The 20,864-nt window shown below is 38.0% G+C and overlaps 2 protein-coding genes across 2 annotated transcripts; both read right to left on the bottom strand.

Annotated features, from left to right (window-relative positions):
* Window positions 1-1,968: 1,968 nt before the first annotated feature.
* Window positions 1,969-9,714, bottom strand: csdc2b (cold shock domain containing C2, RNA binding b). The gene is made up of 4 exons (XM_042505640.1): window positions 9,554-9,714; window positions 6,998-7,415; window positions 6,179-6,301; window positions 1,969-4,882 (listed from the first exon to the last, which is right to left on the bottom strand). The coding sequence occupies exons 2-4, from the start codon at window positions 7,177-7,179 to the stop codon at window positions 4,720-4,722; spliced, it is 468 nt and encodes a 155-aa protein (XP_042361574.1). The 5' UTR covers window positions 7,180-7,415; window positions 9,554-9,714; the 3' UTR covers window positions 1,969-4,719.
* A 2,144-nt stretch (window positions 9,715-11,858) lies between these two features.
* Window positions 11,859-16,126, bottom strand: polr3h (polymerase (RNA) III (DNA directed) polypeptide H). Its single transcript, XM_042505400.1, has 6 exons — window positions 15,753-16,126; window positions 14,992-15,088; window positions 14,249-14,335; window positions 13,918-13,981; window positions 13,269-13,503; window positions 11,859-12,685 (listed from the first exon to the last, which is right to left on the bottom strand). Exons 1-6 carry the CDS (start codon window positions 15,861-15,863, stop codon window positions 12,635-12,637), a joined length of 645 nt encoding a protein of 214 aa, XP_042361334.1. The 5' UTR covers window positions 15,864-16,126; the 3' UTR covers window positions 11,859-12,634.
* Window positions 16,127-20,864: the final 4,738 nt, after the last annotated feature.

Below are 20,864 nucleotides of genomic sequence, written 5' to 3'. Positions count from 1 at the left end.
ACTCAACCATGATAATTATCAGTAACCCTCAATTACTCAACTGTGCATACAATGCAATATCTCATTTGTAGCATATTCTTTCTTATTTAATTCGTATTTATTCTATTCGTGTATTTATATTTAACACACTGTGTGATGGGATGCATATATTTGTTGTTTGTTTTTTTATATTTTTCTGTTTGTTTTACATGTTCAAAATATCTATCTAGAGTGGTTTTCGTGTTCCCTGCAGTTGGTTTAGTTGATGGACAACACGATAAACGCGGGAACGTACTCGACACCAACACACAACAAAACTGGTTTAACAACACACCTAAAAAGCGGATATTTTAATTCAAAACATGATCATTTCCTGCCCATAACCAAGTGCGTTTGTGCAAAACCTAACCACATGCTAGCCAAAACATCGTTAAACGTAAAATGTCAACATCCGCTACATAATAAGACAAAAAAATACTACTTACATGAGTAGTCCCCAAAATGTGCGTTCTCTGGCCTCAGACATGGCTTGTCTCCGGAGTGCATTTGCCAAAATGTCCAATATTTCCTTTTGAATGTTGTCGGACATCCGGTTGTCTGTTAGCCATAAACATGTCTGTTAGCTAACGTCCCCGAGCAGATAATAACTTTATGTCCATCATCATCCGGCTGTCCTCCCGCAAAGAAAGTCCCGCGCGTCCAACACATTTTATGAATCTAAAACGCAGCTCCAAAACTTTCCAGGTGATTTTCTGGTCTTTGTCTGCCTGTTTGTCTCCTCCGTGCGATTTATTAGCTCCCGCTAGCAAAGCGCTCCCAAATCAAACTTTAGCCAACCCGAGCTGACCCTGACCTTTCCACTTTAACCTGACGTGATGACGTCATTACGTCAGATCGGAGGCGTAAACTTTGCGAATTGGTAATGAAAGAAAAAAAAGTTGTATGTAGTTTGTCCTGCGTGGTTTTGTCTTTGCTACTTGTTTTGTTTTCTTTTGTTTCTGATGTTTGTGCTTTTAATTGTAAAAACTGACTTTGTGAATACGCTTGAACCATGTAAGCTATGGAATAACTGGAAAAATGAATTTGAGAAAGGCCTTGTATATAATTCACACATTTTATACGTCTTTAATTGGTAAATTTAAAAAAAAAAACGAATTTGGTAATAATAATAATTTAATTATCTTGACAAAATATTTTGTCCACAAATGTCATTGTTTTTTCAAGACCTCTCACATATTTATTCATTTTTAAATGAAATAAGAGTATTTAAAAGATAACAAAAAACTGTAAATTGGAAGAAGCCCTGTGTAAATATCTATGTGCCCTAGTTACTGAATGGCCACTTGTTTATTTGTGTTTTGCCTGTTTGTTTGATTGTTTGTTTGTTTTCCTTTCTCCCTATTGATTTTATGCCTTGTGATTTACTCTTTGGTTATATTATTACCTGAGGCTGTCTCAGTTCATGTAAGGGATAAAACACAATAATTTCCAGGTAATTTTCTTGTACTTTTTTGATTTTGTTTGTTTATTACTAATTTAAAAAAAAAAAAAATCAGGTCAGTGCCTTTTTCCCACATTTTCAAAAGAAATCAAGCCAATTATCTCAGGTTTTAATGGGTTCATTCTTATCTTATTACTTATTATTCTCACTTCTATAATTTTCAAAACTTGGCATCAGTATGAGCTACATCTTCCCCTTGGGGATCAATAAAGTATTTCAGATTGTCATTCTGAGTTTTGTTTTCTTTTATTTTTTCAAGAAATCCAAATATAAATGCCATACAGTGAAATTAATTAACACATAACTCAAAAACATGATGTGAAACAAAATGACAATGGAGTCTGATAATCAGGCCCGGGAAACTTTGACAGGATGTGCTGGCTGTTGTCTTTTCTTGCTACAAGCTGACCAGAGTTCATACACTCTTCCTCTTCCTCCTTCAGTCTCACTCCCACACACAACTGAAGAAACAACCTCCATCAGACAAGTGAATCATAAAATGCTTTAATGTTCTTTCAAGGCTCAGTAGAAGAAATCATGGCATCACCGCCACAGTGGCTCGTCCACAAAAGAAAGTGCCCTTTAATGTGACAGAAATTAACCAAATTAAATGTTGAACAAATTCAAGCAGTGACACTGACAGATAGACAAGATGCATAGAAACTCCATGGAACAGATATATAATAGAAAATGACATACAGTACGGTACATAACTGAATCTGAACTACAAACATTTATGTGACAATGATTTCTTTTGGCACCAACTATGATGTTCACCATCACACCGACTACACTTAATAAATCACACACAGATACATTTTTTCTGATAATAGAAAAGAGATTTACAAACACTTTTTTTTTATCAGTAATTCCCGGCTCCAGAAAAAAAACAGAAATTTTAAAACAGAAGATGAAATGAGAAAGACCTGACATTTTTGTCTGGAGCTGTTTTTTCTGGCAGTTTTCAAAGTGGAAGTTCAAATCTCTTGAGTGCAACTTTTGACTGTATTGCCCAAAATATAGAGCTTGCAATCTGAGGACACACAAATCTGAATCAGTCATCAAATAAATAAAATAAATAACTGCAAACAAGACAATACAACCGAGGATATGCACTTTTCAGGAAAATACTTGCAGTCACTTTCCTTTCACAGCAAAATATGTTTTAATATTTTTGAAATATCCATGCTTGGTTTAACGTGATCTGCCTGTTTTAGTTTTCCTTCATGCTTTTATCCGTCTTCTTACTTTTACTCTCATAATGAAACTTCCCCTCTTTTTCTCTGCTAAGTTCATGTTTCTAAACTGGTAACCTCAAACCAAAAAAGGAGGATTACGTGACATCCTGCTGAAGTCAATCTGCCGTTTCAACTTACTTTCACAAAACAACACAATACTTTAAAGGAGCAGTGTGTCTGATTTAGTGCCATCTAGTGATGAGAATTGCAGATTGCAACCAGCTGAGACTTTTCTCATGTACCAAGCATGAACTCCCACTCCCTTCAGTGTTCATTGTTCATGAGGTTTTTATCAGGAGCTAAATTATCCACAGAGGCCTCCTCCTCTCCAAAACAAATGCACCACGGCCAAAATATTCATAAAATGCACTCCAGATCAGAATGATCCAGATTAAAAATTCCTATGTTTTACTATCTAGGATCAGTTAATCCATATTACTATTGTGCTGTTTTTTCAAAGCAACTTTGTCTTGATTCACCGTGTTTCATATACAAACCTTTTAAGATTACTAAATTTGGATAACCGGTGCTCTGGATCTGACTGCATATCAGAATGAAGGCAGTCAGTTAACAAACACATTGCAATTACCAAATATCGCCAACAAAGAGACCAAAAGAGATCCGTGAGATAGTAACTTCATATGATATGTTTTTAATATTGACAAATATTTAAGGGTTTAGTTTTTTGGGCCTCACTTCCTTTTTTTTTTACTTTACTGTACTGACAGTCCTAATAAGAAGCCTAAAGTCTACTTTATCAAAATAACTTAAAAATCAAGTGCAAAATATAAACAAATGTATACATATTTGACCAATTTGAGTCTGGAGTTTTATTACATTTTGTTCCTGAAATCTGCTCTGACGGCCTGCTAACCCAGCCCCTGCTGATGTGTGTTCACCTATTTTCTTCAATAAATTCAAGTCCAGACGTTCAGGCAGTTTTTATCAGGAGCCGAATTATCTGCAGAGGCCTCTCTCTCTCTAAAACAAATAGATAAAATTATTTAAACCAATAGAAAAACTGAATAAAGCAGTTTCACATTTATTTTTTGTTTGTTTTTTTCACGCAATTCATTTCGTCACGGGGGGCTGCTAACTACTACAACTTCTGGGCTTCTGTAGAATCATGGACAAAGACCTGCTCCCCATGTAGATTTTAACGACTCAGTCTAAGGTGACAAAAGCACGACACATTCTTATTTTCAGGTGATTATACATTAAAGAAAACAGTTATTTTTTTATTTCCTTTCTGCCAATTTATCCCCCTAAGTCCTCCACACTGCTCCATTAAATCTCTTCACCTACTTGCTCTTACGTCCATTATCTCTGTATTTAAACTCAGAGTTTCTCCTCATCTTACCATAGTCTGCGCTTGATGTAAAAACAGTGTAGGCTGTAAGAAAAAAGTCATCTGACTGACCCACACTTGCACCCAGCATGTGATCCTGGAAACTTTGGTGAAGTAAACAAGTGCATAACAGCTGCAAAGAAGGGAAGTAAAACTCAATTCAGCCTTTTGTCTGACATCACTCTCTTCCTTGCACATACCCTCAGCTGTCATGCCTCAGTTTGCAGACATGCACCACAGTTGTGTTTGCAGTTTTCCCAGTGTTTACTTTACACAGCTGATCTCTCTGAAAAACGAGGTCCACAAGGGTCTCTCTGATTTAAAAGTTTGATCCCCCACTGATCACTTTACCCACCAATCTCAAATCTGACTTAAGTTACTGCTACCATGGAAAAAATTTAAATAAAGACATTTTTCTTCCAAACAGTGAATAAATGGTCTGTTTTACGTACACAGCAAATCCATCAGTGTAGCAGACAGCTCGAAGTGGACATTAACTACACATTAATTATTATTAACTCTGGACACTTTGCTGTGCAGGTAAAACATGCTTTTCAAAGAGGATTTGAGCACTGAATTATTAGTCCCACAACATCAACCATCCCCCACCCAGCCCTGCCCATCAAGACCCACCAGGCCCCTGGAGTTCAGGCCTACGAGCTGATGATCTGACCAGACCAGGTCTCGTGTTTCGTCCCTGGGTTGAGATGTGTGATCTTTACCTCCACCGCCTGCACCTTCAGGTTCTTGGGCGGGACCCGGCTCACTTTGTACGTGACCTCGTCGCCCTCCACTGGGACGTACTCCCCGTCGATGCTGAAAAAAAAGTAGGGCAATGAAGTGAATGAGCAGTTTTGCTTCATACTTTCTTAGATGAACAGAAGGCTACACACAAAAATGTTAACACAGGAAGTGCCTCACAAATCAAGAAACAGCCCAAGGAACAGTTTCAACATTGTTTTTGTTTGCTTTTTTTTCACTCTAAGGCTCCAAAAATTTGTCATGGCTAAAATGGTAATCCCAGATTTGTGAAACTTTCATGACTCTGTGGTTAAATATAGCTGACTGGAGTATCAGGCACCGGACACCAGCCAGAGCAACTTTCTAGGTTTACAGCCAAACAGTACACAAAAATATGTTTCTGAAAACACTTGAGGAGATAAATAAACAACGAAGTAACAAAATCTTGAGTCATATTTGATCGGCACTGCCTAGTTTGACAGTATGAATGCAGTTTACAACAAGTGCCTGATATGACTGATAGCTGTGTTAGAGACTCCTCCACTCTGATTAGTTGTTTTTGCCATGCAAAGCAGTAGGAAGAGGAGGACGGACATGATATTTTTCACAAACTGTGCCATGTAGCCCTTTCAGAATAATGACAGTTTCAGCAAAAATTACTTATTTTTATAAAAGTTACCAACTGTAGCTTTAATCCACTAGTAGTGACTTAAGACTCATGAGATCTCATTTATTTTCCTCTCCATCATCTATTTAAACTTCCTCCAAACTTCACAATTTTAGCATCAGAAATTGGAAGGAAATCTCAAAATGACACTTGTGTCCCGTAAATCTGCTAATAGCCCTGCGCAGTTAGGCTACACTGCATCCAAATCAGAGGAACCACTGACTTAAAATGTTAGAATAACATTTTAAAGTCACAGTTCACTCCACAGAGTGTGGTCATACACACTCACACAAATTGTAACTACAGACATCTGCAGAAGCTTGATAATGAGGAAATTTGAGCCAAGACCAATGTTGGACTCTCAGACCCACAATGCAGCTGTTGGGAGAAATTTCACAAATTGCTGAGGCTGTAGTAACATTTGGCATCCTGTTCACGGATTGCAGTACTCTCTGTCCACTTACTGCAGGTGCCGCAGAGTCCTAAGAGGGTTGGAAAAAATAGCTTTCCTTTTGAAAATAGCACAAACGTAAACAGTGTTGTTTGCTGAGTTCTTACAGTGCTGTGAGTTGTTGCTGCAGGTTTGCAGTAACTTTGTGTTGCTGTTTGTAATTCAGCAAATGCACGATGTGTTTGTCTGAGACAGTTGTGAAATCTGTATGATGCTGTCCTTAAACAGTGTGTTCAGTGTTATTTCCACTCACTCTGAGATGTGGACAAAGATGTCGTCGCCGCCGTGGGAGGGTCGGATGAAGCCATGACCTTGTGACCTGGAGAAGTTCTTACACACACCTTTAAATGTCGGACCTGCTTGAGCACGTACCGTACTGCAGAGAGACAAACAATAAAGTTCTTACATTAAGCATAAAATTACTCAGCTAAGTATGACCAACTGTGAGCAGATTTAGAAGAATTTAGTTTTTCTTTTATGTGAGACAATTCATGTTTAAAGCCCACACACAAAGGGAGAAGTGTGAAGACAGAGAGGAGGATTCATAAAGGAGGTCAGACGGAAGAATCACTCCCACACACGACCTCATAGTGTCGCAACATAACAGCAGCAGAGACAAAAACACTGATCTGCGTAATGCTAATCTGTGTAAACAGTATTTAACCTTTCTTCAGTACAAATCACAATCCGCAAACCAGCCATGATACAGCAATGTGCCAGATTTATATTAAAAAACAAGCAGCTTTGACGTCAGTGCAGCTGAAATCAGTGTTTTCTTAATGCATTAAAAATGACAAATGATTAATCAGTTATCAGTTCAGTTTGGTTAATGACAAGTTGTGATGAAAATATTCAGATCATCTATGTTAGTAAAAGTACCACAATTTAAAAAATACTCCCTTCCATGTCAAAGTGCTTAATTTAAATGTAAATTTAAATTTTTACAAATATCATGCTAATTTTTGGGCCATTTGTTAAGTTGCTTATTGCATTTTCCCCAGTTTGCTTAGATTTTAAAGGGTTAAGTAAATTTTTTCTACTGCACACTCGTAAATAAAGTGATGATACTCACGCTGAGTAGGTGCGGTTACGTTTGGTTGGCAGCGGGCTGGGCAAATTCCGTGGCAGCGGCGGCTCCTTTCCTTCCTCCCATACGCGGCTCCCCTCCCTCAGGAAGGGGAAGGAGAGGGTGAGAGAGGTATTGGGGGAGCGCAGCGAGGTCCTGGAGGGCGACGTGAGGCTGGGGTCTGCCATGTCAGAAGCGACAAAGATGAGGAGGATGAGGAGGATGAGGAGGATGTAGTGTTGGACGCTGCTGTTGCTGCTGCTGCTCCTGGAGCCGCAGGCTGCTGATGAGCTGCTGACACTGTCGTCTGTCCGCTGGTGTCTCTGTGAGTCCGTCTGCTCGCAGAGGCCTGCCTCAGTGGGGGACTCAGGCTCAGCGGTTATCCAGGTCAGCGTTGTCACTTCAAGTCTGTCAGGAGGACAGGCTGTGAAGAGAGAGAGCACAGGGAGAGAGGAGAGGAAGATGAGAGAGTTGTCATGTGGCTTTAGATCTGATGGAGGAAAGGAAGGATGGGAGGGGTCATCGAGCCAAGAATAAGCCTTTTCAAGTCAGAAACAACAATAAAGACGGGACCTGTGAGGGGAAAATGCCCTGTGTTCTTTCATTGTGTCTAGAAACCTGCTGTCCTAGCATTATATGTGAATTATATTATATAAAAGATGTATATTACAGACAAATTCCTGCTAACAGGAAAACAGATACTGAGGTGACAACTTCTCAGTCAAGACTCAAGTTATTTAAATCAAATCACTTCTTATAATAAATGACTCCAGTGATGTAGTATTACATATCCTAAAGTTGGAGAACTTTGAAGCTAGGGACAAGTTTAACCCTTTAACACCTGGCTCAACATCAAAATTCTTGTGCTGCATTCAGATGCCTCTCACAAGCATTTAACCCTCTGAAACCTGAGAAGATTGATGAGAAGGGTGATTATTTGATATTATCCAAACACATTACATTACACATTCACAGTTTCTATTTTTAATTTATTTTAATGTAGTTAGTTTTGCCATCACTTTTGATTTGTCATTTTGATTTCTGTGTATTAGCTTTTGTGTTTCTTATAACAAATTTTAACCTGTTCTTGGGTGGAGGCTTCAAATAAGCCTACTCAGTGTTTTGCCTCCCCCTGCACTGTTATTTTTCTCATTTTTTTTGTATTTTCAATTGTGGAAAAATTAGAAAACCTAAATTCAGTTTTAATTCACATTTTCAGATTGTTGCAGTTATTACATTATTCATCTAAATGTACATGTTCATCATTCACTAATGCTAAAATCCACAATATAGCCTGTTCAGTCAGGTGACCTTGCCTTTTAATACCTCGTAATCTGATTTCTCTCCACAGTGATATTTCAAGGTTAGGAGATAAATTAAGATGAAAAGAGATATAACATAAAATAAGATTAACCTTTGTTGTCCCCCTTAAAAGAAATTTATCTTAGGGCACTAAAGTAAACAACGGTGATGTAACAGCCTCTGCATATAGGCCACACACTATAGGGTTATAGGCTTATATATACATGCAAACATTATTGCACAGATGCCCTGCACCTGATAAATAACTGATCTCCTGTCAGCAGTCAAGGGTGACTTCACCTCAGAAACACCATTAACGCTGACATACACCGTGTCCCTTCATATATGCAGCCTACATGTTTTTAACGCCCACTCCTCTGATGATGAAGGCAGAGCTGAAGCGCGTCATAACAGCTGCAGAAGACGCCTCCAGTGGTGCGTTCGTGACGTCAGCGCGCCCCCATTCCCAAATGATCAATTACATACAACAGGAGTACTACAGGCATATTATTATAGTGCTAAAACGCATAGACAAAAGTAAAATACAATTCACATTATGATTATTATTATTATTATATTTTTTTTTTTATATTTTTTTAAATAATGAAAAGCTGGATGGAGCCAAACATTGAGAACAAACACTCAGAAACAGACACGAGCAGCAGGAGAACATCTGGATGTGCATAAATGAAGCAACAGAATTAAGAGGGTCACGGCTCCTCTGGTCCGGGTCAGACACAAATCTCTTTCCTGTCCCATGATGATTATGAAAGCCAATGTGTCTATGAACTGCGTGCGTGTGTGTGTGTGTGTGTGTGTGTGTGCGCGGAGTTCCAAGAATTTAACGCACACACTTTACTCTGAGAATCTTCTTTAAAATCGCATATTTTTCAACTTTGCTTCCCGCCTTGTTTTATGTTAGCAGTTTCATTTAGAGCACCAGTATCTGCAATTTCTCAAAAAATGTGTGAAAGGCGGAAGAAGCAATCAATGCGATGTAACTTGCACAAAAGCAGGGTGAGAGGTCCGTTCGGTGAGAGCAGCAGGCGGTCGATTATGGTGGAAATATTACACCGATGAGTCCTCTATGCAATCACAGATAAATGCAAAATATATGAGAAAATCTGTCCCCTTTTTTAGCCGCTTTTCTGTCAAGCATGCAAAGAATACATCGCCCCGATCCCCCAAAACAAAGCCACAGTGACACACTCCCCCCCGCAGCGACTCCAAAACGCACACAAACACAAAAATGTTACTTACTGCATCGGGTGCGCTGGTGGCTCGAGGACGATCAGTGTGAGTGTCTTAACTCGGAGTGTATTATATAACGACTTATTAAATAAATAAGTCGACTAAATCCGTGCAGAGCGACGGAAAACCCTGATGTGACGACGCGAGGGGCTGCTGAGTCTGCGCAGCTGGCGGTGATTCCGATGGCGTGATGCGACTGTGCGCGCAAGCGTGTGTGTGTGCGTGCGCGCGCGCAGAAAATGACTCCTCATTCCTCGTCATGTGTGTAATCGGATGGGGAACAGTGGGCTCAGTGTTGTGAGGTGTTCTTTGTCTTTGCCATGATTTTATGTTGCTTACGGTATTGCAGTTTTTATTTCGGATGTCCTCGTGCTTTTTTTTATTATAATGGTGTATTATGTGGCAGACTGGAATCCAGTAATGTCATAGATTTTACATTATTCATGTTTATCTGTCATCACATAGCAATGTCAGTAAAAACCACCAGAAGCCTTTACAGTCCTCACTAAAAAAATAACTAAATTTTAATTTCCATGGGGCTATAATAACAAAAAACAGTGTTTTCTTTTTTTAAGACCGTATTGTTTCTATTTTACTTTTTGGGCAGACTGGGCTCCATTAATGTGTTTTTACATTTTTCAAGTTTATCTGTCATCGCATACACATGTGTCAGTAAAAAATCACCAGAAACCTTAACAGTCCTCACTAAGAAAAAAACAATATATTTTTCTTTTAAATGTTCATTTCCATGGGGCTATAATAACAAAAAATAATGTTTTTTATTTTTTTATTTAAGATTTCTTTTTTTTTTTTTTTTTGCTTTTATTTAAAAAATGATGGATGTACTGTGTGGGACACTGGACTCCATTAATGTAACAAATTTTAGATTTTTCAAGTTTATCTGTCATCACATAAACATATGTCAGCTAAAAACACCAGAAACTACTTTCACTTCCTTGGGACTATAACAAAAGTCAGTTTTGTTTTGTTTTTAAGACCCTATAGTTTTGTTTTTTTGTTATCGTTTCAAACACCCTTATTCACCATTAAGTGCATTCATAAAACCAATTAAAAAGTCAGCAAAGAAAGAAATATGTTAGTATGCCAACATACATATACATTTGGAATTAACAGTAATACCAGTATCAGTATTATTTGCACACATGTATTCTAGATAGTTATTACAGTCCTTTGAAAACATCTCAGAAATGGTGAAAAAATCATACTGATGATTTCACCGTAAAAAATAATATACGGTATTAACAACAGTGAGTATTCATCCTTTTTTATTTCATTAAAAAATGTAAATTTATTAAATCATTATCCTTATCAAAAGAAAGTGTGGCTTTAAACAATAAAAAAATCATACTTTGAAAATTGTTTCACCAAATGTATATGTATATTTTTAATAAAGATATGGTGATTCAAAATGTGCTCTACCAAACAGCAGAGCAGGATGTTAAAGGGTTAAATGCCTAAAATGAGCTCAGAGAGCACTCCACTGAATCTGCAGTAATAAATCTACAGTCAATTATTTCCTCGTTTGTGTAGGCGCGGTTTCTGCAGGACAGTCACATGCAAACAATCTATTTTTGTCAATAAAAACTCTATAGAGTCTGACCTAGTTTCACAACTGAGACAAACGTGTTCTGGCCATACAGTTGTCACATGAAACGCAGCCCACTGCATTTCTAAAAACACAAGTCTGCCTGTGAGCTGCTGAGCAAACACTAACCAACATTAAAGGGACAGTTTACCCCAAAATCCAAAATACATATTTTCCTCTTTCCTGCTGTGCTGTTTATCAGCCTGGATTGATTTGGTGAGAGTTGCAGAGTGTTGGAGATATCTGAGTATGAATGACCACAAGTGTCAGTTATTTCATAAAGCTTTTAATTAATGAATAACTCATTGTACAATTAAAATACACATTCATAAATGTAGCTGTAAATGCATTTATTAAACTATACATAACTGGAGTAATGTTTAATTTGTACATTATTTTAGCGATTCCTCTTTTTATTGTCCATTAAAACACCAAATGATGAATAAACGGCTGATATCTCCAACACCCTGCAGATCACACCAAAACTATCTAGAGTGATAAATAACTCTACAGGTAAGCAGTAAGTGGCAGTATATGTATTTTTGATTTTAGGGTGGACTGTGCCTTTAAGAGTGCAGCGAGCAGATGTGATGTAAACAAGCAGGACTGTGGCCTTCACTGCCCTTCAGACTGGAGGATTTAGAGGCCGCCCACTAATCCATTTTGATATACTTCCTATAATCACACAAAATGACAAATCACAACCACTCACGCTGATGATACCTTTTTACTGAGAGACAAAACTGGAAATACCAAATGTCACACGGATGTTAAATAAACTGAGGATGTGTGCACAAAAAAACTCAGAGGAGAGGTAACATATTAAATTAAAGGAGATATTTTATGCTTGAAAACTTTTAATCCTACTGAAAAGGTATTTTTTTATTATTGCATGTTACTTTGTTTGGATTTTGATGATACAAATGCCTCATAAAATGATCCTGTGTCGCTACTTTCTATCAACAGAAATGACACTCAGCTTTATTGCTCTCACCTTTAACTCAAGAGTTAAAATATAGCAACATTAGGCACCAAAGTTTTGCAGCAGAAGCAACTTTGAGGTGTTTAGATCAGATTTTGGGACCTGTGTGTGTCCAACTATGATACTACAGTAGTGATGACATGATTTTAAATGAATTTAAATAATCAACGACTTAATTATTACTTTCTTTTGAACTGGAGGTCAAAACATGAATAATACCGAATGAACATAAAAGTCCACTGAATGATTCTGTTAAATATGTGGTCGATGTCACATGTAAACATGAAGCTGGTAATTTAAGGGCAATATTTACAACACAGTCTGAGTGTGACTCATCATCGGTCACTTGACACCGACAGCGTCTTGGCTCAGAGAGCAGCTCGACTTTTAGTCTTTACTTCTGCGTCCAATCACCTGGTTTCTGTGTCTCCAGCCAGCCGTCCTTCGTCTCGATGGCTGATCCGTTTCTAACCGCCAAATGTCCTCGTCCTCCTCTGCAGTGCTAACTGTTCCACCACGACAGCAGCCCCAGCCCCGGGTCACAGATGGTCCCCTGAAACAACATCACAACGGGTCAGAGTGGACATCAAGATGTTTTTTTAACTTTTTGGACACAGTTACAGCCCAAGGTTAACCCACACAGGTGGTTTCAGTCATTTTGGTTAATTAGTCTTATTCTCAGAATTGTTAGTTTTACAACCTTCGAAACTTGCATATAATTGGCTTGATTATTTCAAAAACATGGAAAGAAAGGAAACGAGCAACTGAAGAACTGTACCAAGAAAAGTGCAAGTGCAGGAAAATTTCCTGAAAGTTAGCAAAATGAAAAAACAAAAGCGCATGAACAAAAAAAAATTAAACTTACATATATAAATAAATAAAAATGACCTGAAAAAGCTTAAAAATTACAATAATCCCCTAAAATTATTTTTAAATAGACAATTATTATAATACAAATATAGTTTTCTGGAACCCCCCCTCCCCCCAGGCCTTTAAAAATTTTTTAAAATTTTTTTTTAAGGCTCTTTCAATTTTAAAATAAATCAAACCAATTTGCTCAGGTTTCGAAGATTTAATTACTTGTGAAAGGACACAGGACCCAGTCACACCAGCATTTGAAATTTACATTCACTTACAATCAGAGTGTACGGGGCCTCTTTCTTCTCCACCGTCTCCTCTGCTGGCGGCGCCGTCGACTGTCCAGGTTGTGCCGGCGTCTCTTCCGTCGCAGTGGCCGGACCCGTTGGCGACGTGTCCACAAAGATTTCATCCGTCACCCGAAAACGGATCTCCTCTCCTTGGTCCATGTAGAGGTCGTGGGCCCCCTCGTCCGTCTCGTATTCCCAAAGCCAAACTTGCTCGGCTTCATCACTGAAGCAGCAGCTAAGGAGCTGCAAATACTTAATAATAAATAATAATTATGCGCAAAAAATAATTTTGTTGCTAATCATTGACATATCCTAGGCTGCAAAACCCAAAAAATATATATATACTTCATGTAGTATATTGAAAATTATTCTTCTATTATATCTATGATTAGGACTGATGTTAGTTAAAAAAATCTCAATGACAGTAGAAAATATTCAAATGTCTTATATTGTTAAATCTTGATTCTGAGGAGTGCAGACTGTGTACAGCTCAACACAGGTGTGTCATATCAAAGCTAATATTAACCTAAGGGTTAAACTACAGTTTAGATCAGCATCTAAAATAGCAAGTTCACTGCAAAACTACCTGAGATTAAATCACTTTACTCCATTTATAGAATATTTTCAGTCAGGATACAATTTTGCCGGCTGTTGAAGTGACTCCGGAGGAATGAGAATGTCATCGAAGAAGCCCATCGTCACTGAGAAACAGAGCGGTGACAGCGTCAGTCTTTACATCGCTACATGTGAATCAAATAAAATAAAGCAAAATTAAATGAAATAATATAATACAATACAATAAAAAGGTCATATGGGGTTTAGAAAGCAGCTGAAGGGCAGCTGCTTTAACACCAGAGGTGTGAGGGCCAAATAACTGTAAAAATCTCAATCTAATGTTTGAGAAAACATCAGTTTGAACATTTCTGGAGACTGAATGAAACATGCTGAGATGGAAAGACTGAAGTTACCATGAACTCCTTCTTGACTGCAGTACTTGATCTTGCCGAGCAGGATCTCATCGAGGAAAGGGTGAAAAACGACGTACCTGAAATGGACTGATGGACAAAGAGGGATGTTTAATCATAACTTAAGATCTGAGAACTAACGCTGGTAATAACGATGACGCCTGACATCAACCTCTGACGCTCTGCAAGCCTGAGAACGCGTTTTATTATTGGATATAAAAACAGCAGCAGCATTTTCAGCTCTATCAGTGAGTCCTTCAGGAGCAGTAAAACAAAACTGTGAGACCAAATTTATCATAAACAAATTAAATTTGGCAAAACTTCTAAAATGAAATGAGGCAGTAAAAACACAGAACATGGAATAAATCGTAGGGAAATATGTTTTAGGCTTGTCAAATGGGTGTGTGGGAGTGTAGAGCAGCAGGCATCGTTTTGGGATTCTTTTCCTTCTTTTTTCTTTATATACCATATATATAGTTATGTAATTTCTGAGAATGTATTTTTGTGTATTTACTTATTCAGTTGTGCATTGCTTGTGTAATCTTATTTTTTAGCATTGCTATCAACGCTTTATTTTATTTCTGACAGCAGTAGCCTAACAGGGTCTTTTTACATGCTGATTTTGTATATTATTTTGTACAATTGTATATTTTGAAAACTCAATAATGAGAGTTTTCTTTTTAAAAAACGCACAGAACATGATGCATGATGCAAGTGCGGGAGGAACCAAGGAAGCATCATCATACCTTTGGTGTGTGAGGCTCCGTCTCCTGGAAATATATACGAATCCTCCAGCTTTGTGATGTCATACAAGCAGACGCACAGACCAACATTATAGACCACCTACGGAGAAAGATTTGTCCCAATATTATTTGTGTGAACAGACTGACAACGCATATGTAAATGTGTCAATATAAAACATCTTCAACAAACACAACAAAAAGTAAACTCACAGGAATATTTTGCAAATGTTAAACAGATAAAATTTGTGATAATGCACAAAGAAATTCCACAAATACAAAATCAAATGAATAAATACATATATATATAATGTTCTATTTTAAATTCTTGCATTTTAGATTTCTTTTGAGTCCATTTACATTTATGAATTAACATTTCCCATAAAAAACAATAAAAACAACCAAAATATTTTTTCTATGACTTACATGTTAATCATACAAAAATAAGTCTTCTTCCAGTTGAACTCTTAAACTAGTCCGTTTTTTTAAAAAAAAGAAAAAGTTCTATTTCCATCCAAATTAATTTAACACAAATGCATAAAATAAATAACCAATACTTTCCATGCCATTATTTCAAAAGAGACCATTTTCTCCACATTTTATCTCTAAATTAAGCGATTACCTGGTTGACGGGATAAATTAAATGTGCAATTTTAAAGGATAATTCTTTAATTTTGTTGGTAACACAGTATTTGTTGGTAAAAATCCTGCTTTCTGTGGTTGTGAGAGAAAGCAGGATTTTCATCATTAACGGGGCTCTCACTCACCTTGTTGGCCAGCTTCTTGTTGAGCTCCTCGGCTATGGCCTCGTTGAGTTGCCTCTCGAAGCTCCAGGGAGGAATCCTGACTGTGTCCACCATCTCCACCAACACAAACATGATGCAGCCTGCACACTGTGAGCAGCTACACACTCACACACACTCACACACGTAAACACACACCTGAACACACTCACAGAGCTGCTGCGGTCAAACAACCGCACTGATCTGTCAGCTGTGTCCTCTGAACAGTTTCCTGTTTTTCTCCACAACGAAGAAGAAAAATTAAAAAATGTATCCACAATTGTTTACTATTTAGCCGATGAGACCACTAAAACTATAATAATAATTTACAACAAACTCAAAAGCGTCCATGATGTCTCCATGTGACTCCTCTTCTTCTTCTTCTCTCAGATTACTGGCGCACTGCAAACCGCGAGGTGCATGTCGCCACCTGCTGTACACGCAGGTCACCTCAGCCTGTTTGTTCAATTCTTCTCATCAACCGCGTTTAATTTAACCCTTTAAAACCTGGAGCGACATCACTTTTCTTGTGTTGTTTCCAGGCGCCTTTACAAGTATATAAACCTTGAAAATATAGGAAAAAGAGCAATAAGCAACAAGAAGTGTTCCATATTTTGCAAGAAAGTTGTGGTCAGAAAATTATTTTAATTATCTAAAAGAGCTATAATGTCCAAAAAATATCATTTTAAAAAAATTATATATTTACAAATATTTAAAATTTTTAAGTGCATTTTTCCTAGGTTGCCTTGATTGCTTTTGTTTTTACTTTTTTCTTTGTGTTTTCTTTTCTTTCTTTCTTTCTTTCTTTCTCTTATTTTCTCTTTTTTTGTTGCTAAATTTTATGAGTATTTCTTGTACTTTTTTGGGGTCATTTCTTTCTGACCCAAGTTTTTCATTGCCTTCTTACCATTTTTTTAATTATAAGATATCAAGCCAGTTTGTTCAAAATTCAATGGGTTAGGACAGTCATGTCACAAAAAGGTACAGTGCACATTTTCAGTTGTACATATCATTATGCTGTTGTTTACAGAGGTTTGAAATATATGTGGCCTTATTATTTTTTTATTGATCACAGTCTGTTGGAGTTTACGAGGAACACTTGAGGGCAGCAACTTACTCAGCTGCGAGAAGCCTGTTATGATCTGTAACACTGCAAAATGACAATCATACGATCTCATCACACAAAGAAAAACACAAAAACATTCACTTCAGAATTTTATATTTATTAATTTACCAGTTATTTTTTAAATGTCAAGATAATTTAAATCTCTCAAGCAACAAAACTGTAGGCATTTTAACCATCTGCTTTTACAAAGTCAAGTTTAATGCTGAAAACAGTGTGAGGGGAATCATCACTGCCATAAAACATCGGCTCATAGTATTTATTTGCTGCATCTGAACAAATGAAGCAGGTTTTAAAACTGATTTCAAACACATCAGAGGACCAAATAGATCACACCTGAGTACAAAATGACACAACAGGCATGCCTTCATACACAACATTTGATTTGTCACTTTACAGCAGCGCTTTTAAAACTGAAACACTTCCACCAACACAAAGTGATATCTTACATCACAGTTAACTCACAAGCGGCTGTTTTATATGTGCTGACGGAGGACAAGAGATTATTAAATTCATCAGTATTTTTTAAGCTGTTTATAAATAAACATTGATCCTGGTGAATTCTGTAGGAAAAAAAAGACCCTGTACATAATCAAATATTTATGCACACGGTGATGTTTTTAAAAGATCCCATAATAGTGAATCATTTTTCAAACACAACTTTAAGAAGCCCTGTACGATATTCAGAGTGTATCTATGATTCAGAGGTTGTCTGCACACGGTTCTCAACATGGACGTGGCCGAGCCAAAGTTAGCAGTTAACAGTGCTAACAGCGGCAACGGTCCTGACAGAGCTAACGGTGTTAAGCTTGGAGGGGATGAGAGGCTGGACGCTAAGATTCTGCAACAACGCCATCCTGATATCAGCGATAACCACCGCATGAGTGCAGAGCAGAGCGAGGTTAAGCTAACCAGTTGGACACACTCACAGGGTCTAACATGCTCAGGCAGCAGGATGTAAATACTTCCCACACATTCATTTAGTTGTGGCGGCCCGCTATGATCAAAACATCTATATTTTTTGAAGCTGGACCAATTATCAGAAACGCTGCCGGAATATGCATACTGTTCGGTTATGCATTAAACCACATTCTCAGAGCGCAGAGCACACTCTGGGCACAGGCAGAGCAGCAGAGTGTGAAAGTGAAACATAACTGTTAACTGTGCTGGCGCTAAAAGTCTGCAGCAGCAGCTCCATCGAACTTATTAGCTTTAACTGGATCAACAGATTAATCATTAACTCCTCGACTCAAACTCCTCAAACTGCTGCAGAGGGAAAAAGAACTCTTGATTAGCTCTGCCGGACCCACAAAAACATCCAAATTTTGAGAAGAAAGGGGACACAGAATCATAAAAACACACACAAAATGCCGCCACACATAGATTCTAGTTTTGTGAGCAACAATGTTCTGAATATCGTATGGAGCCCCTTCACAGATAACCATTACATCTCAAGCTCTCTGTATTTGAATTAGGCATCTTTGGCAGTAAATCGATACACTGGTGAGCAGTGTTTAACCATCAGAGTGATGGACTTTAAGGGGACATAAAACATGATGATCTTCAAAGCAGTTGATTATATGAGCAGATTAACCCGACATGGAACCATTAATGTCCAACGCCACTCTAAAAACTGGGCTGCTGCTATTTCAAATCATCTCTGTCCCTAAAAATAATCTGAACATAACTAAAAATTAAGAAAAATACACATCAGGAGTCACCTCCCTTAGAAATAACAAGTTTTTTAACCAACCGCTACAATCAAAAATCTGTGCTTTTACTAAACCCACAATCCAGTACTGGTTTGTGGAACCATTCGGTTAAAGGAGCTTCAGTTTAATGGGGACAATATTTTAGGACATTATGTTACAAGAAATCATTAAAAGAGTTAACAGCTCTCTTTAGACAGGCAGCATACAGCCCATTACTCTCTCCCTTATATATATCTATGTAACGATTTATCATTATGTACACACTCCTATACAAAGTGCAGCATTATCACATCATCTACACACAGGTCCAAACTCAGTGACTTTTTTTAGTACATTGGGATTCACCTCAGGAAGTGTAATTATTAATCCAAACCTCCTAGACTGCAGAATGAAGAAGTGACGGATTTAGAGACTCTCCGGATGACAATGAGCGCTAAACACGGAGGACTTCTACAAAAAAAAGATTGCAGCAATGACCTCAAATATGCCTAAGCCCACAAAAACATATAACCAGAGTGTTTCAGTGGCACACACTGGGTATACATCATGACAAGACTCTGAAAGAAAGATTTTGAATCTACAATTTTGACTATCTGAAAACGTGTGTATCAATAGTGACTATTACGTGTCTTATGTCAGTTTTATGGAGTCACACACACAGAGATGTACGCTAAAGTGAAATGTTTGCAGAAGATACACGAAGCGTGACAAAGCACACCTAAAACTACTTCTAACTCTACAAAGTGCTAGTGTACAGGCATCTGGACACTAGATTGTGCGTTAGTTCGAGTAAGAAGATAGCAGGCCTCTTCTCATGCAACAGAGGTCCGAACCTCAACCTGAAAAAACATTCGATTCCAAGACAAACACAGCTGTCGGCTCCCGTTACAGCTACACCAGGCAATTTCACACACTCGCAGCTCCAGATCATTTAGATCACAGAGAGACAACGACAGAGCTTCCTTTGGACATTACAGTGGACTTTTTACAACACTATTATGCTGCGATGACCTCTGGGCACACAAAAGTTCCTGCGTCTACAGGCCGACATTAAAAATCTAGCAGCTACAATGTGCAGAAACACAAATCTGATTTCAGCCTATTTCCCCAAAACATATCAGGTTGTGGTTTGGACTGCATGAACCAGCCTGGAGAGACGCAGCAAGAGAGACAGGATGTGCAAAGAGGGACGCATAGAAACAGACCGATGTTAACCCAATAAAAACAATAATGCATAACACACACACACACAGAACAAAAGTGCAGATGGAAAGGAAAAAATAGCAAAGCTCACGCTGACACAATGGCAGAATGTGTTTGTTATCCCGAGTTTTCACACAATGGGGTGTTTTATCATGCAAAAAGACAGAAAAAGAGCAAGCAGAGCTGCAATGATCAGTCGATTAATACATTAGATGATCGACAGAGAATCAATCATTTGAGTAACTTTTCCTGATTTAGGGAAAAAAATCTCTTGAAATGTTAAAAGCTGATGCATTTCTTTGTCATACATGATAATAAAGTGAATATTTTGGATTTTTGGACACACAAATTGAAGACATCACCTTGAGCTCTGAGAAAATACAGAGGGCATGTTTCAATATTTTTCACTGTTAATCCATTTTTGGACAAAACAATGAATCGACTTATCGAGAAAGTATTGGGCAGATTAATCACTAATGAGAACAATCGTTAGTTGCAGCCCTACGATTGAGCAGGCAGCGGAGGAGCAGCCGAGGGTGTACACAGATTCAAGGTCAAAATAAAAGTGCAAATACAGCAGCATAAAAACACAAGAACTCAGACGGAGTGACGACAGACTGGGCTGCAGTTGTACTACAACAGTGCAGGGGCTGATGGGATTTCACAGATGTTGCTTACAGTAAATAAGCTGGTGTGCCTGGTGGTTCGTTTACAGTGCGGCTCCAAACTACAATTAGTGAGGAAAACACTTGTTCAAGTCAAAAATGGCAAATCTAGCAGCCTGCTACGGGAGGAACATGGAGCACGACCGGTGGAGCTCGTCACCGTTTGGTGCAATAAAATCACAGAGAACATTTGGCGAAGATGCTCTTCAGGTGAGAGGTTTGGTAATAACGAAGGAAAAGTACATTCATGTGAGTTCAACAACTCAAAGAGCTGATTGAGCTGTTTGGATGGAAACCACTGAGACAAACGTTAAAGGTATGCTATGCAGGATCATCCGAAAAGAGATGACTCATACAGAAGTAATCCCTGATCATCGCTTACGACCCACTGGAA

The sequence above is a fragment of the Plectropomus leopardus genome, chromosome 17, assembly GCF_008729295.1.
Source record: "Plectropomus leopardus isolate mb chromosome 17, YSFRI_Pleo_2.0, whole genome shotgun sequence".
In the NCBI taxonomy this organism is placed as follows: domain Eukaryota; kingdom Metazoa; phylum Chordata; class Actinopteri; order Perciformes; family Serranidae; genus Plectropomus; species Plectropomus leopardus.
The sequence above is the reverse complement of the archived record's forward strand: the minus strand, read 5'-3'. Positions and strand labels throughout refer to the sequence as shown.

Coding starts and splice junctions, on each gene's coding strand:
- csdc2b (XM_042505640.1), bottom strand. CDS start 7,179: ATGGCAGACCCCAGCCTCACGTCGCCCTCCAGGACCTCGCTGCGCTCC. Junction 6,302..6,997: donor CGTAACCGCACCTACTCAGC/GTGAGTATCATC, acceptor GTCTCTCTGCAG/TACGGTACGTGCTCAAGCAG. Junction 4,883..6,178: donor ATCTTTGTCCACATCTCAGA/GTGAGTGGAAAT, acceptor CTTTTTTTTCAG/CATCGACGGGGAGTACGTCC.
- polr3h (XM_042505400.1), bottom strand. CDS start 15,863: ATGTTTGTGTTGGTGGAGATGGTGGACACAGTCAGGATTCCTCCCTGG. Junction 13,982..14,248: donor CAGTCAAGAAGGAGTTCATG/GTAACTTCAGTC, acceptor TCTGTTTCTCAG/TGACGATGGGCTTCTTCGAT. Junction 13,504..13,917: donor CTTCAACAGCCGGCAAAATT/GTATCCTGACTG, acceptor CTGCTGCTTCAG/TGATGAAGCCGAGCAAGTTT.